Here is a 15,467-nt window from a genome sequence, read left to right as displayed (position 1 = left end):
TCAGCATAGACTGGGGAGAGAGAGGTGAAAAATGAAGTGTGCCCCATAGTCTTCAGAGCTATTATGTACCCAGACTCGGTCCTATAAGGATATGTGTCTCTTGCTGTAATCGTTCAGATGTATGTATGTCATTATCATGAAAATCAGTCCAGAAACTTCAACTATGTAATGATGCCCAGATTTTGGTCCCCAAGGAGTTGTAGGGATATGGAGATTGATTTTCTCTGCCAAAAAAAGTCACTTGTTTAGGTGGTAATGTGTGAGCCGTTCAATTAATACAATTACTTATTATCACAAAGTTTTTTCACATTATAAAAAGAAAGTGATGGTATAAAAAGATAAAGTGAACACTCTCCTAGAGTCATGGCTCATTTTCCACACAGCTACAACCACAGAAAGCAAGCACATGAGACCAGACTTTGGCCTAGTTAAAAAGGGGCAATGGCCTAGTTAGCAGGGGGCAAGCCATTGTTGAAGTCTGAATATGACTTTATAAAATAAAAGCATAACACATAATGCCCAAGCTTCTTCTCTATAGTTCAGCTCCCGAAAAACAGCATCATGTCCTGTACTCTAAGTTCAGGGAGCCCCACATGACACTATGTACCAGCCTGACCAGGAAAAGTAGCAAGGTATTTAGCAATACAGACTGAATTGATGGTCTTTCGTGCCACAGGTATCTCATAAACATAAATCTTCAATGGGCAGTGCAGGAAGAACTAGAGTATTCAGCAAGTCAAGCCAGCTGCTTTCATGGAGAATATACCCAAAGCATCCAAACCAGATAAATGTTAATCTATTTTTCCCTTTAGAAATTTCACAGAAAAGAGGCCAGGCACAGTGACTCACGCCTGTAGTCCCAGCACTTTGGAAAGCCGAGGCAGGTGGATCACCTGAGGTCAGCAGTTCGAGACCAGCATGGCCAATATGACGAAACCCCATCTCTACTAAAAAAAAATACAAAAATTAGCCAGGCATGGTGGTGCGCACCTGTAATCCCAGCTACTCATGAGGCTGAGACAGGAGAATTGCTTGAACTCACAAGGTAGAGGCTGTAGTGAGCCAAGATCATGCCACTGAACTCCAGCCTGGGAGACAGCAAGACTCCATTGCCCTCCACAAAAAAAAAAAAAAAAAAAAGGTCCACAGAAAAGATAACTATTGGGTACTAGGCTTATTTCATCACTTGAAATCTACATAGCAAACCCCTATGACATGCTTTTACCTATGTAACAGACATGTACCCCCAAACCTAAAATAAAAGTTAAAAAAAGAAAGTCCACAGCATTCCTGAGAATCTCATTCCATTCCCTTTTACTCCCCTTGTCATTGTCAATGGAAGAATAGAAGAATAGAGTCTCCAGCTACAATAGGTAACTCTACATGTATTAGGGAATTGATGTTTAGTTCCTCTTTCTTCTATTTAACACTGTCATTGTGTTTGTCTCACAACTGCTTTTTTCCATCCCTTAAATCATTTTCTCTTTACCTCTAATATGTTGCTAGGTTTTCCCCAAGTAAATATAGCTCACCTTCTTTAATAACAGTGACCACAAGTGTCAGAGCTGGGAGGGCCACTTTGGAACATTTATTCTAATAACCACATTTCTAGATGAGAAAACTAGGGCCCTATCTACTAGATACTTTAGGAATTTGGTAACTGGAGTTATAGATGAAACTCTCAAAAGCTGCTGTATGGCTCCTCTGGCCTCCCTGGATTTGCTGCCTCAGCTCAGTTACAAAATTCAGTTCATAGACTATTCTGACAACGAGAATGTTGGCATCTGCAAATTCAGTGGTTTTGTTTGTTTGTTTGTTTGTTTGTTTGTTTTAAAAGCTTACTTTTCAGCTCTATACCTGATGGCATCTCGTTCTATCAGCCTGGGTACAGACTTGTTCATGTAGTACCATAATGTTCATGGAGTTCCATAATGAAACTACATAGTAGCCTGGCCAAGCAAGTTAGGTTTGAATGTGGCTAGAGGAAGGCGAATAAAGGTGAAAATAAGAGGCGAGGAGAACAGAGAGGAAGTAGATCACGTAGGTCATTATAAGGATATTTGCTCTTTGATTGAAAGAAATGAGAAAGCACTAGAAGGGTTTCATCAGAGTTGTGGTATGACCTGACTTTAAAAGCATAAATTTTGGCTGTGTGGGCAAAATATAAAAGGGAGCAGTCAAAGAGATCATTTAGGAGGCACAGTCCAAATGGTGGTGGTTTAGACCAGAGTGAGAGACAGCAGTAGAAGCTAATAAAGTGTTCTGATACCATACATAATTTAACGGTATTTGTTCCGTTAACAGTATTTGTTCCACTAGAAAGGAGACTAAAACTAATTTTATTAGAGTTTAACACTTTTGGTTTAGACTTTTGTCCCTAGGCATAGTAGCCCATGCAACTCATATTAGTTATCTGAGCCTCAGGATGAATAAGTTTCTGATCCTTGTTTGAAAACATATTTTGATAGAAAAGAAGAGAAACCAGTGATGTTGGGCAACTAAGATAGTGAAAAGAATGCAGAATTGATAGAAAAGCACAGAAAAATGAGCCTTTTCATTTACCAATTATTTATTGGGCATCCCTCTTTGTACTTTCTGAGGGAAGGAGAAGAGTAAATTTTTATTTTATTTTATTTTTTTTATTTTTTGAGATGGAGTCTCACTCTGTCCCCCAGGCTGGAGTGCAGTGGCAAAATCTCGGCTCACTACAAGCTCTGCCTCCTGGGTTCACACCATTCTCCTGCCTCAGCCTCCAAGTACCTGAGACTACAGGCACCCACCACCACGTGCGGCTAATTTTTTGTACTTTTAGTAGAGATGGGGTTTCACCGGGTTAGCCAGGATGGTCTCGATCTCCTGACCTCGTGATCCACCCGCCTCATCCTCCCAAAGTGCTGGGATTACATGTATGAGTCACCGTGCCTGGCCAATAACATATTTTAAAGTAACATGATGTGGCAAAAATGGAGGGAAGTATTTAGTTGAAGACTGATGGTTTGAATGTTTCCTCCAAATTTCATGTGTTGGAAACTTAATCTCCAAATTCGTATCCTGATTGGAGGTGGTGTCTTTGGAAGGTAATTAGGATTAAATAAGGTGATCAGGGTGGGGCCCCCATGATGGGACTGATGGCTTTTAACTTTAAGGAGACAAAGAGAGACCTGAACTAGATACTTACTCTATCTCACCACGTGATGCCTCTCACCATGTCCTGAGACAGCAGGAAGGCACTCACCAGATGCCCGGTGCCATGCCCTTGGACTTTCCAGCCTTCAGAACCATGAGCTAAATAAATGTTTATTCTTTATAAATTATCTAGTAAGTGATATTCTGTCACAGAAACAGAAAATGGACTAAGACCAAGTGCTATTTCTGTTGGTAAGGTAATGGGTCATTAAAAAGGGTCATGACATATCTTCTTTTTCCATAAATCTTGTCTCACAAGAAAAGAATCATTGAATGAAGAAGTCATTGCTTTCATATAGTTCTACCTCCCCATTTGGAAACTAAATCTTGGACTTGCAGATTTTTATCCCACAGCATAATGAATATGATGATCTTAAATCTACTGTTAACAATTTAAAACTATTTACTTGGGTCATAAAGAGGAAGCAGTCACTGAGAATTCAGTCTATATTTTTTTTCTTTTTTTTCTTTTGAAACGGAGTTTTACTCTGTTCCCCAAGCTAGAGTGCAGTGGCGCAATCTCAGCTCACTGCAAGCTCCGCCTCCCAGGTTCACACCATTCTCCTGCCTCAGCCTCCCAAATAGCTGGGACTACAGGCACCCACCACCACGCCTGACTAATTTTTTGTATCTTCAGTAGAGACGGGGTTTCACATGTTAGCCAGGATGGTCTCCATCTCCTGACCTCGTGATCCGCCCGCCTCGGCCTCCTGAAGTGCTGGGATTACAGGCATGAACCACCACGCCCGGCCTCTTTTTTTTTTTTTTTTTTTGAAGAGACCCTTTTTGACAGACAGGGTCTCATTCTGTCACCCAGGCTGCAGTGCAGTGACATGATCCTAGCTCACTGAAGCCTCAAACTCCTCAGCTCAAGTGATCTTCCCACTTCAGCACCTGAGGCACATGCCATCCTGCCCACCTAAATTTTGGGGTCTTGCTACATTGCCCAGGCTGGTCTCAAACTCCTGACTGGCCTCAAATGATCCTCCTACTTTGGCCTCCCAAGGTGCAGAGATTACAGGCCCAACCCACTGCACTAGGCCCAGTCTATATTTCTTAATAATGAATTATTTGCCTTCCACTGTGAAATCTCTGACACAACCAGAATACCAAGCCAATGGGTAGTAGTCGTGTCTTCATCTGCCCAGATAACATCTATTAATCAATTACCAGATACAGTTCTCCTGAAATGGAACCAACGGACTCTAGCACAAGTAAAATTAAGATGATGAGTAAGAAAACAGATGCAATGACAAAGCAGGACACAAGAAAACAAACAGCTGGTGGAAACTGGATTTCACGACCATAATAGTAAAATATCTAAACAAACAGAATTCCTGGGAAAAAATTATTTGGGGTCATCAGAAGCAAGGAAATGGAACAGATGAAGCAAACTGGAATGTCTGTTCTGTTGAAATGTTTATTTTTTTTTTCTGAGACTGATGCAAAGTAGCACTGCTAAAGTAATACTGATTCTCAGCAACCAGTCTCAGCCACGAAATTGACTAACAGACTTGGCATCCATAAAAATCTATTAAATAAATATATTTAGCATTGATTGAGGGTCTAATTACCTGAAAAAATACAATAATTTTCTCCAAAGTCTGGCTAGCCCATGCATTACTGGTGGAAGAGAAGTGGATTTCACAGAGCAAGACAAAGCTGCCACTTGGTTACACTGATCTTCAATGTTTCACCAGTTTGTAAAGCAAAATATGCCTTTTGATAGCAGTGAATTACCCTTTTGTGATCAATAGTGGAATTTATAAGGTCCTTTTCCATTTGCCTTAAATTTTCACTTTGAATGGCAAAAGCACACCTTATCCTAGAGTATCCAATAGTTGCTACTTACCCCAAGTCCCAGGAAAGCCAGAAATAAGGCTACATGCCTCTTATGTCTGGTAGAAAGGATGATTATAGAAATCTGCTTAACCATACTTAAGAAAATGGGCTAAACTTTGTGCCATTAAAAATCCCATGAGTATTTCATCAGAATAATAGAAAAAGCTCCTCACAAACATACACACACAAATGATAGTACTTTGTCCTTCTACCTATTTTACTACCTTGGTGAATAACAGATGGGCTAATATGGGAAGCATATGTAAAATATTTATGAAAAGCAAAGTAATTGAGATAGTAAGCTCACAAAACAATAATTTTCCTTACTATATTCAACAGCATGTGCAAAAATGAGAATTTTTTTCATAATAAAATGCACCAGCAGAAGCTACCGATGAAATAATAAAAGAGAAGCAGAAAAATACAAGTTAGAGTTCCCTTCGACAGATTAAAAAGTATTTAGGGGAAAAAGGAGTTGCAGAAAGAGTCTTGTGGGTTTTTGCTGTTGCTATTTCTTGTAAGACTTTGAATTTGTATTATCTTCCTCTCAAAGAGTTTAGACATTCTGACGTAGGTTGCTCCTTTGAATGTCCTATGAAGGGGGTAGATGAAACAAAGTTGTGCTGTTAACTTCCATAACGATGTCCATGGGATCATAGTAGATGACTTTTTTATATTAGAACTTGAGGATTTTCCATGCAGCTATCTTTTGCAGACTCTGTCCTTCTTACCTAGGCAAGAGCTACCTAATTTTCAAGAAATTAGAATGCAATAGGCAAGCCGACTATACGAGTACACTCCAAAGAATAGCATTACATCAAGTTCCATAAGAGAACAGGGAACATCAGAGTAGGTTTCAGATACAAACTTAAGAGGGGGTATTTGAATCGCAGGCCTTAGTTCTAGACTTATCCCTGTGACACATTATTCCTCTTCAATCGCTAAAATTGCATTTTTATCCTGCACAGAAATAATACAACTTGATCCTGGAAAAGATAAAGAGATTAGTTAAAATGTCAAAGGCAGCATGCCTGAATGGGGAGCTCACAACCTGAGTCAGTTCTCTTGGCAAGGGTAGTTGACAGTCATTGTCACAATGTGGCTTGAGAAGCACAAGCCCACCTGTCTCAAAATAAGACTGCCCATAGGCTTCACATTTGCCGGTCATTTCTTTAGTTTAAAAGATTATTTCCTTCTTGAAACTTCCATTGGTTTCCTGATTCTTTGAAATGCAAACATTTATATGATCATTCAGGAAATATTTGTAGACAGTCTATTCCATGACCAGCACTAGGGATAAAATAATGAAACAGATAAGTAAAACCCCTGCATATTTTCTAGTTAAGGGTATAGGATGATACACCAAAAATAATAATAAGCAAGAAAAAACTCAGGCAGCAACAATTGAGCTAGGCTGAGTTTCAAAACTGGGTGATGTGACAGTAACTGATTGGCTATTATTTTAAATTAAGTGGGCTGATGACTACCTTTCTGAGGTAACATTTCAGATGTGGATGACAAGGAGGAGCCAGACATGAGTAGATCAGAGGGAAGAGCATTCCTAGAAAGGCAAAGGCTACTGTAAGGGCAGAAAGTTGAGAAACAGACTTGCTGTATTTGAGAACAAAAGTAAAAAGAAGGAAAGAAAATTTGGAATGAGGTGAACAAAAGAGAAACATGGTCCAAATTATGATGGGATTTATAAGCCAGAGTAAAGAATTAGAGCACACAGGGAAGCCATTGGAAGTGCATATATAGGTGACTTATATTTTAAAATACTCTCACTGCTGTATAGAGAATATACTGCAAAAAAGCAAAAGTGGAAACAGACAGGCCAGTGGCGCAGCTCTTGCAGTGATCAGGAGAAACATCATGGTGGGTTGCCCAGGGTGGTAGATGCAAAGAGATCTAGTTAGACATAAATCTAGAGTTGATTGAAACTGATGATAGGTTTGACATGGGGCAGGGTTGAAACAAAAAGGAATGAAACATACATTTTAGATTTTTGGTTTGGGCAATTGGCCAGATGGCAAAACCATTCACTGAGGAAAGGAAAGCTAAATGGAGACAGGTTAGGGAATCAAGAGTTCAGCTTTGGCCACTGATTTTGAAGTGGCTTTTAAACATCCACATGAAGATGTCAATTAGGCAGTTGGATACTAAAAGCTGCAGAAAAAGCACATATTGAATGACCTAGAGTGCTCTCCTAGGTTTCCAGTAACCTATTTTGAATCTCACTTTGCCTTGCCCTTTCTCTTACCTTACCTACATTTGATGAAGCTGGAATTAGATACAATATATGGAAATAATTTTTCTAATTAAAGTATTTATAAACAATAAAGCGCTCACATTTGGAGTTATGATTATGACCACTTTCCATCAAGTATTTATCTGGCACGTACTGTGTTAACAATTTCTTCATTGTAGAGCTTTTATTGGGCTCATATTGTAAAGAAAATTGAACCTGATCCTAATAAGATGAAAAAATATCTCCAAAAGAGTTAGCATGTCGCATGACTCCAGTGTAACTTGAGGTAGCCATACAAACTTGACTTCATAGATTTTCTTACATACCTAGCCAAGTAATCAACATAAAATTGAGGGGCTGTAGATTCCCTAGTGGTGGACCTGCTGATGGACTTCGGTGCCCCAAGTATAGTGAGTGCTCCCCAACTGAATGCCATATAATCTCATATTTCATAAATAGTTGCTCCTGTTTAAGGAAATTAATAGGGATTTTGCCTAGGTAAAATGAAAATGTATGGGTCAATTATATATCCACTGTCAAGCATGGACATTCAAACATGAAGCCAGTTTATCTGCATGTTAACTTTGAGATATGTTCTTAAAGAATGGGACAGATGGCAGGTCAATTTGATCTGAGCTGTGATCAAGTACCCCAGAGGATCAGCTCCTACTGGTCAGAGTATATACAAATAGACAGCCAAGGGGTTGTATGAGAGAGATCTTAAATGTAATGGAACACCATCTCTTCAACCTATTCTCTTGGCTACATGGTTTCATTTCATGGAGAATGGGGCTCCTTGCTTTTGTTCATATTCAGTGCAAAGAAAAAGCATTAAGGGTGAAATATATATATAACTTATCTGTACCTAGACTTCTCATGAAATAAAACTTTACCAAAAACAAGTTAATAGCTAAGAATTATATCTAGGAAAACTGAGTGCCATAAAAAGAATGAATATAAATCCATACTATATAAATGGCTAGGAAGTACTGTAGTTTCCTATGACTGGCATAAGGAATTAGCACAAACTGTGTGTCTTAAAACAATACAAATTTATTCTCTCACAGTTATGGAGGCTACAAGTGTGAAAGGAAAGCATCATCAGGGCCATACCATAACACTGTTGTCACTACTTGTCATTAACAAGGGCACCATCCATTTGGAATATCTTTTCTGAGACCTGTTATGAAATTGAAGCTCTTAGCAACCCAGCCCTTACTAGTGTTTCTACCGAAGTTATCCACTTGAACAATGAAAATATATCAAACCATTCTCTAAGGCAGTAGAGTTCATAGATGACTCACGGACTATATAAGGCTCATCCCTGTATAGACAGAACAAAACTAATTAAGGTACTGAAAACGGTAAATAATTTAGTAACCTATAAAAATTACAGTGAGCTTTTGATTTTGCACATTGTATTTTAACCAGTTTATAGATTACCAAAGCTAATTTTCAACCTGCAAGTGACTTCCTTCAACAATGATTATATTTATAAATTCTCCGCCAAGAGGTATGTTCCAAGTTGCAAACTAATTTTGAGCAGAACATATTTAGAAATTGACCTACAAGAGCATTTTAACAATTTAGCATTTTCCAAAGCTAAATTAAAATGAGTTTTTAATTTTATTTTATTTTTTCACATTTTTTATTTCCATGGGTTTTTGGGGAATAGATGGTATTTGGTTACATGAATAAGTTCTTTAGTGGTGATCTGTGATATTTTGGTGCACCCATCACCTGGGTAGTATACACTGAACCCCAATCCGTAGTCTCTATCCCTCACCTCTTTCCCACCCTTTCCCCCTGAGTCCCCAAAGTCCGTTGTATCCTTCATGCTACAACTTTTGTGTCCCACTTGACTAACTTTTCTGTCCCACTTTGTTTTCCAGCCTCTGCAAGCATGTATGTGCCAACGGTGTGCAATGGGCGGGAAGTCCTCGACTCCACCACCTCATCTCTGTGATTGTGAATTGCAGTTCAGTTCTTGTGTTTTTAGACTGTTAGACAAAAGTGCTCATGTGCAGTTCCAGAATATGGAAACAGAGCAAGAGAACAACCCTAGTACCTTTTTTTAGAAACAGTACGATAAATTATTTTTGAGGACTGTATATAGTGATGTGCTAGAACTTTCTAGGCTGATTCTAGTGCCCCTATTATTAACAATTCCCCCAGAACATGGAAATAACCATTGTTTACAGAGCTGAGCATTGGTGACAGGGTCTGACAGGGTCAGTCTACTAAAAAAAAAAAAAAAAAAAAAAAAATACGGTGGCAATATTACGTAACTTTTTTTCCTATGAAGTTTTTTGTAGGTCCTTGTTGTAACTAATTTAGGATGAGTTTCTATGTTGTATATTAAAGTTACATTATGTGTAACATTGATTTTCTCAGCACAAAATAAAAAGCATCTGTATTAATGTAAAGATACTGAGAATAAAACCTTCAAGGTTTTCCAGCATGGTGGATAATGGTTTGTTCTTTTTGAATAACTCAAGGTAATTTGAATGACTTCAAATCATTTCCACATTTTATTTTAGAAGAAACTGTCTGACTGTGCTTTTGTTCACATCTATGCATACTTCAAACTCAAGTTGTTACCCTGCTGAAGAGTTGTAAGCAGGGTCATACTTCTCTATGGTCCACAATGATCAGAAATTGACTGGTAGCAACACCATATATATTAGACCATTTCAGCAACAATACACATTTTGATCTTCTAAAGCCACATCTGTGGGGCAGCCGAGAATTGCCCAGATAGAGATATGAGACAACAAGAGAGTTGCTATGTTCAGAATATAGAGACTGTGGCTGCCAGGGAAGATTTGATGGCTCTCATTTCCAAAAGCAACCTTAATTACTATGAAATTGGCAGAGTATCTCCTCATTCCATTAGAAAATCACTCTCACCATTCACTGCTGAATGAGGCAATAAAATGCAGGATATCTTATTTTCCAATTTTTCAGTAGCCATGCTCAGGCACATTGGCTTGTTACTAACCTTGAATATTTTACTAACCTAAGTAAGGGAGTGAACAGGGAAAACATGGATAAGCTAAAACTGGCTTATTCTTACTAAATAGTGTCCTATTTTTATCAACCTTTTACTCACAAATCATTTATGAATGTAGGAAAATTTGCTGAGAATCTATGTGTCAGATCCTGTGCTGGGGCCATGGCTAGGGAGTGCTTTAGTTTCCTATAGGTGGTATAAGGAATTAGCACAAACTGGGTGTCTTAAAACAATAGAAATTTATTCTTGCACAGTTACGGAGGCTGAAAGTCTGAAAGGAAAGTGTCAGCATCAGCAGGGTCACACTCTCTCAGAGGCTCTAGTGGAGAATTCGTTCCATGCCTCTTCTAGTTTCTGGTGGTTGCTGGCTTCCTTGGCTTGTGGCCACATCACTCCAATCTCTGCCTCCATCATCACATCATCTCTTCTGTGTCAGTTTTGTCCCCCATGTGTCTTACAAGGACACTAGTCATTTGATTCAGGGCCAATCTAGGTAGATACTATAGGATGAGTTCATCTCAGGATACTTAATTATATCTGCACAGGTGCTTTTTTCAAGTAAATTAACATTCTCAAGTTCCAGGGATTAAGATGTGGACATATCCTTTTAGGGGCCACTTTTTATCCCACAACAGAAAAAAAAATGAGTAAGTTGTAGTGCCTGCCTCTAAGAAGCTTAAAGACTGGAAAATATTATGATGAGAGGACGTTTGTGACCCAAAGAAGACAGTGAGAGGAAAGATGAGGAGAATCACGATATGAAGTATCCACAGGCTAAACAGTCAAGGCCTGAATAATCAAACATAATTATACTATTTTAAAATGCCTGAAAATAAGTAACAGGTACACAAAAAGCCAACAGGACTGGCTTTGGAGGAAATAAAGGAGTCAGATGTAGAAATTCTTCTCTTTCTTCTGGATGCAGTTGAATCAGCAACCTAATCAAGCAATCCAAAACTCACCAGATGCTCAAAACAATAGTGTTCACCAGTGTCTAATTTCCATATTCAAATAAGAACCTGGAATCTGGGGAGGGGGGCTTAGACTGGATAATAGATTCAACAGCACTAAATGACAAAAATGAATTCTGCTGTGACTGAAACTGACAGGAGTGCTAGATAAGTGCGTTAAGAATGAGCATCTGCTCAGGATAAAGGCTGAGGCAAGGCTGATGGGAGAGAAAATAAACTCAGTCCTCTGATGGAATGTGACAGTCTGAAGAAGGCAATATCAGATGGGTTGTTCAGAGACATGGCTGATGCCTCAGACAATCAAACTGATTATGTATCTTTTCAAACAAGACAATTAGGTTTGCATATAAGTCTTCAGAAAACTCTGTTTTTGAGAGGGCTGGGTTTTGATCTATGCACACTATATTTCATGCCCTGAAAATATAATTTCATGCATTAACTGACAGTTCTTGTCATTTTCCTTTGCCTTGCCACAAGCTTTATTTCCAACTGGAAGTGCATCATCTAACATGTGATCTTTGGAAATATTTTTCAAAATATTCAACATATGTATGAAAAATAGCAGCTATGAAATCTTTTACATAAGCCATTTCAAGCAAATAGGTTTTTGGTTGATTTTTTTGCTCCAGTAACATTTCATCAGTTCACAATATAAAACTGGTTGAGCCAGTCCATCTTTGCAAAAAACTTCCTGAGTTTAAGAAACCCAAGTAAAATGATATATCCCACTCATTAAAAAAAAATATCAGGGTGACATCAGCAATATGGCAGAATAGGAAGCTCCCGCCTCTCCCTCTACCCACGAATCCACCAAAAAAAAAATCATCTATTCACAGATCAATTCCCTCTGAGAGAAAGTTAGATACCAGTTGAGAGACTCCTACCCACCAGGCAACTGAGAGAACACCCACATCAAACGAGTAGGAAAAGCTGAAGCATACTCAGACAGACTCTCCCCAGGCACTGAGCCATAAAATCTTGAACGGAATCCCCAACATCCAGCTTCTCCCTGTGGAGAGGAGGATTTGGACCCACATATAACATCCTAACTCTAAGATTTTCCTTGGTTTGACACTAAATTCACCAATTCTGGGAGCAGAAGGGATTAAACATAAGAGTCTCACTAGACCACAGTGAAAAAGCATCGATGTTACTCAAGCAGGCAAGCACGTCCAATGGCTTCATGCCCCAGGAGAGGTGCAGAAAAGAGGCTTAAAAAATGTAGCCCTTTGTCTCCCTAGAAGGGACACATTCTCCCAGTGTTTACCTGGCAGCCTGACTTGTAACTAACTTGCTTCAGGGAGTTAAAGGAACAAATAGCTCACTGGCAGTCTGAGAAGCAGATCAGCATTTCTTGAGTTTTTCCCCCAGTTCACACCAGCAATAACTCCAGGTCTATTAATCTATCCTGGAAGGAATTTGTTCATACACTGAGCACCCCAACTTTTACAGCTTTCACCCAAGGGACTGCATCCTAAACCTTCCAGCTCTGGGAGCAGAGTGGACTGGCTTACATGTTTCTGTGGACCACAGGAAAAGGGCAGTGTTTTATAAAAGTATGCAAGCATTTCCAGAGCCTTGGTCCCACAGGAGCAGTGCAGAGAATGGGGCTGAAATGCAGCCCTGTTTCTCTCAAGAAGGAGTTTATAGCATACTTTTCCAGTGGCTACTTGGCAGCTTGGCTTCCAACTAACTTGCATCAGGGAGTTAAGGAGGCAGATAAATATTAACCCATCACCACACTGAGAAGAACACTGGCTCTTCTGGAGCCTTCTCTCCAAGTTCACCACAGTGATAACTCCAGTTCTATTAATTTTTCCTGGAAGGAGCTTGTCCATACATTGAGTGTCCCACTTTTATAGCTTCTATCCAAGGTACTGCATCCTAAACATCTTACCTCTGGGAACAGAGGGTACTAAGTATATGTGAGTCTACCTAGACCAAAGAAAAAACTGGCATTTTATATATATGTGTAAGCACTTACAGGGGCTTCATTCCCTAGAAGCAATGCAGAGAAGGGGTTCTAAACATGCAGGTCTTTGTTTCTTCCTGGAAGGGGTTTATGCCTTTCATTAAGTGCCCCAGTTTTTATAGCTACCACCCAAAGGACTCCATTCTAAACCTCTTAGCTATGGAAAAAAAGGGACCAGGCATATTCAAGATTCCATAGATCACAGAATAAAGAAGTGTTTTTAAGTGAGCATGCAAATACTTTCAGGGGCTACATCCCCTTGGAGCAATGCAGAAAAGGGTGAGAACATACAGCTTCCGTTTTCTCTTCAGAAGGGGCTTATCATACACAGTGACAGTGGCCACTTAATGGCCTGACTTCTAATGAACTTGCATTGGGGAGTTAACGGGGAAAAAAAACAAAACAGCCCTCAGCAACAACCAGAGTCAAAGCTTGAAACTTCATATGCCTTTCTTCTAGCTCACCCAGTAATAAATCCAGGTCTACTCATTCTTCTTGGAAGGAGTTTGGTCATGCGCCAAGTGCCACAACTTTTATATCCCACTCAAGTGACTGTCTCCTTAATGATCCAGCTCTAGGAGCCAATGGGGCTTTGCATTTATGAGTGGTCCTAGACCACAGAAAAGAAAATGGTCAATATACAATGGGCCCACTCTCAGCAGCGATCTCCCCAGAATCAGAGAGTGCAGCCTGAATATGAGTTCAAGCATTTGCCACAGATCCTCTCCCTGGCTAACTGCAGAAACAGTGGGAGATAAATATCCATGCCCAGCTTCACAGTGAAGAGAGAAAAAACTGGAACATATATTCAAATTCAACACCCCAACCTTTCCAGCTACATCTAGGGAGTCTGGATTCTAACTTACTTGTCTCAGAGTACTGACAGGATATGACACATCCTAAGCTCCAGGGGCCACCAAAAACAGAAATAGCAGTGTGGACAAACACATAGATTTGAGAGGTAACTTAATATCTCTGGCTAGATGGACTGGTGAGGTACTTCTACAAGAAGCCAATTTGACAAGACTTGGAGAGGTAGTTGTTTTATCTCATGTACAGATACCAACACAGAGGGTCAAAAAAAAAAAAAAAGTAAAGGTGAATATATCCTAAATAAAAGAACAAGATACATCTGAAACTGATCCAAGTGAAGTGGAGCTATGTGATTTACCCACAGAGAGAATTCAAAATAATGGTCATAAATATGCTCATTAATGACAGGAGAACAATGCAAGAACAAACTGAGAATTTCAACAAACAGATAGAAAATATTAAAAATTACCAAACGGGGGTCCTGGAGCAAAATGGCCAAATAGAAACAGCTCCAGCCTCCAGCTCCCAGCGCAAGCGACACAGAAGATGGGTGATTTCTGCATTTTCAACTGAGGTACAGGGTTCATCTCACTGGGGAGTACCGGACAATCGGTGCTGGTCAGCTGGTGCAGCGCGATCAGCAAGAGCTGAAGCAGGGCGAGGCATCGCCTCACCTGGGAAGTGCAAGGGGGAAGGGAATCCCTTTTCCTAGCCAAGGGAATCTGAGACACACAACACCTGGAAAATCGGGTAATTCCCACCCTAATACTGTGCTTTACCAAGGCTCTTAGTAAACGGCACACCAGGAGATTATATCCCACACCTGGCTGGGAGGGTCCCATACCCACGGAGCCTCCCTCACTGCTAGCATGGCAGTCTGAGATCTAACTGCAAGGCAACAGCTAGGCTGGGGGAGGGTTGCCCACCATGGCTGAGGCTTAAGTAAACAAAGCCACAGGGAAGCTCGAACTGGGTTAGAGCCCACAGCAGCTCAAGGAGGCCTGCCTGTCTCTGTAGACTTCACCTCTGGGGATGGGACAAAGCTAAACAAAAAGCAGCAGAAACCTCTGCAGATGTAAAAGACACTGTCTGACAGCTTTGAAGAGAGCAGAGGATCTCCCAACATGGAGGTTGAGATCTGAGAATGGACGTCCTGCCTGCTCAAGTGGGTCCCTGACCCCTGAGTAGCCTAACTGGGAGACATCCCCCACTAGCTGCAGACCAACACCCCCCACCTCACACAGCGGGGTACATCCCTGAGACGAAGCTTCCAGAGCAAGAATCAGACAGGAACACTCGCTGTTCAGCAATATTCAATCTTCTGCAGCCTCCACAGCTGATACCCAGGCAAACAGGGTCTGGAGTGGACCTCAAGCAATCTCCAACAGACCTACAGCTGAGGGTCCTGACTGTTAGAAGGAA

The 15,467-nt window shown here is 40.3% G+C and overlaps 1 protein-coding gene across 3 annotated transcripts in view; it reads left to right on the top strand.

Moving 5' to 3' along the window:
* Positions 1-9,537, top strand: part of GRM3 (glutamate receptor, metabotropic 3) — a 243,256-nt gene extending 233,719 nt beyond the window's left edge. For all 3 annotated transcript variants that reach the window (XM_011996060.1, XM_011996059.1, XM_011996058.1), the window contains one exon: positions 9,169-9,537. In XM_011996060.1, coding sequence (XP_011851450.1) covers positions 9,169-9,242 — 74 coding nt within the window. In that variant the 3' untranslated portion in view covers positions 9,243-9,537. The remainder of the gene's footprint in view (positions 1-9,168) is intronic.
* Positions 9,538-15,467: the final 5,930 nt, after the last annotated feature.

The sequence above is a fragment of the Mandrillus leucophaeus genome, unplaced genomic scaffold, assembly GCF_000951045.1.
Source record: "Mandrillus leucophaeus isolate KB7577 unplaced genomic scaffold, Mleu.le_1.0 Scaffold50, whole genome shotgun sequence".
NCBI lineage: Eukaryota > Metazoa > Chordata > Mammalia > Primates > Cercopithecidae > Mandrillus > Mandrillus leucophaeus.
Note: the sequence above shows the minus strand (reverse complement) of the source record. Positions and strands in the feature narration are given on the sequence as shown.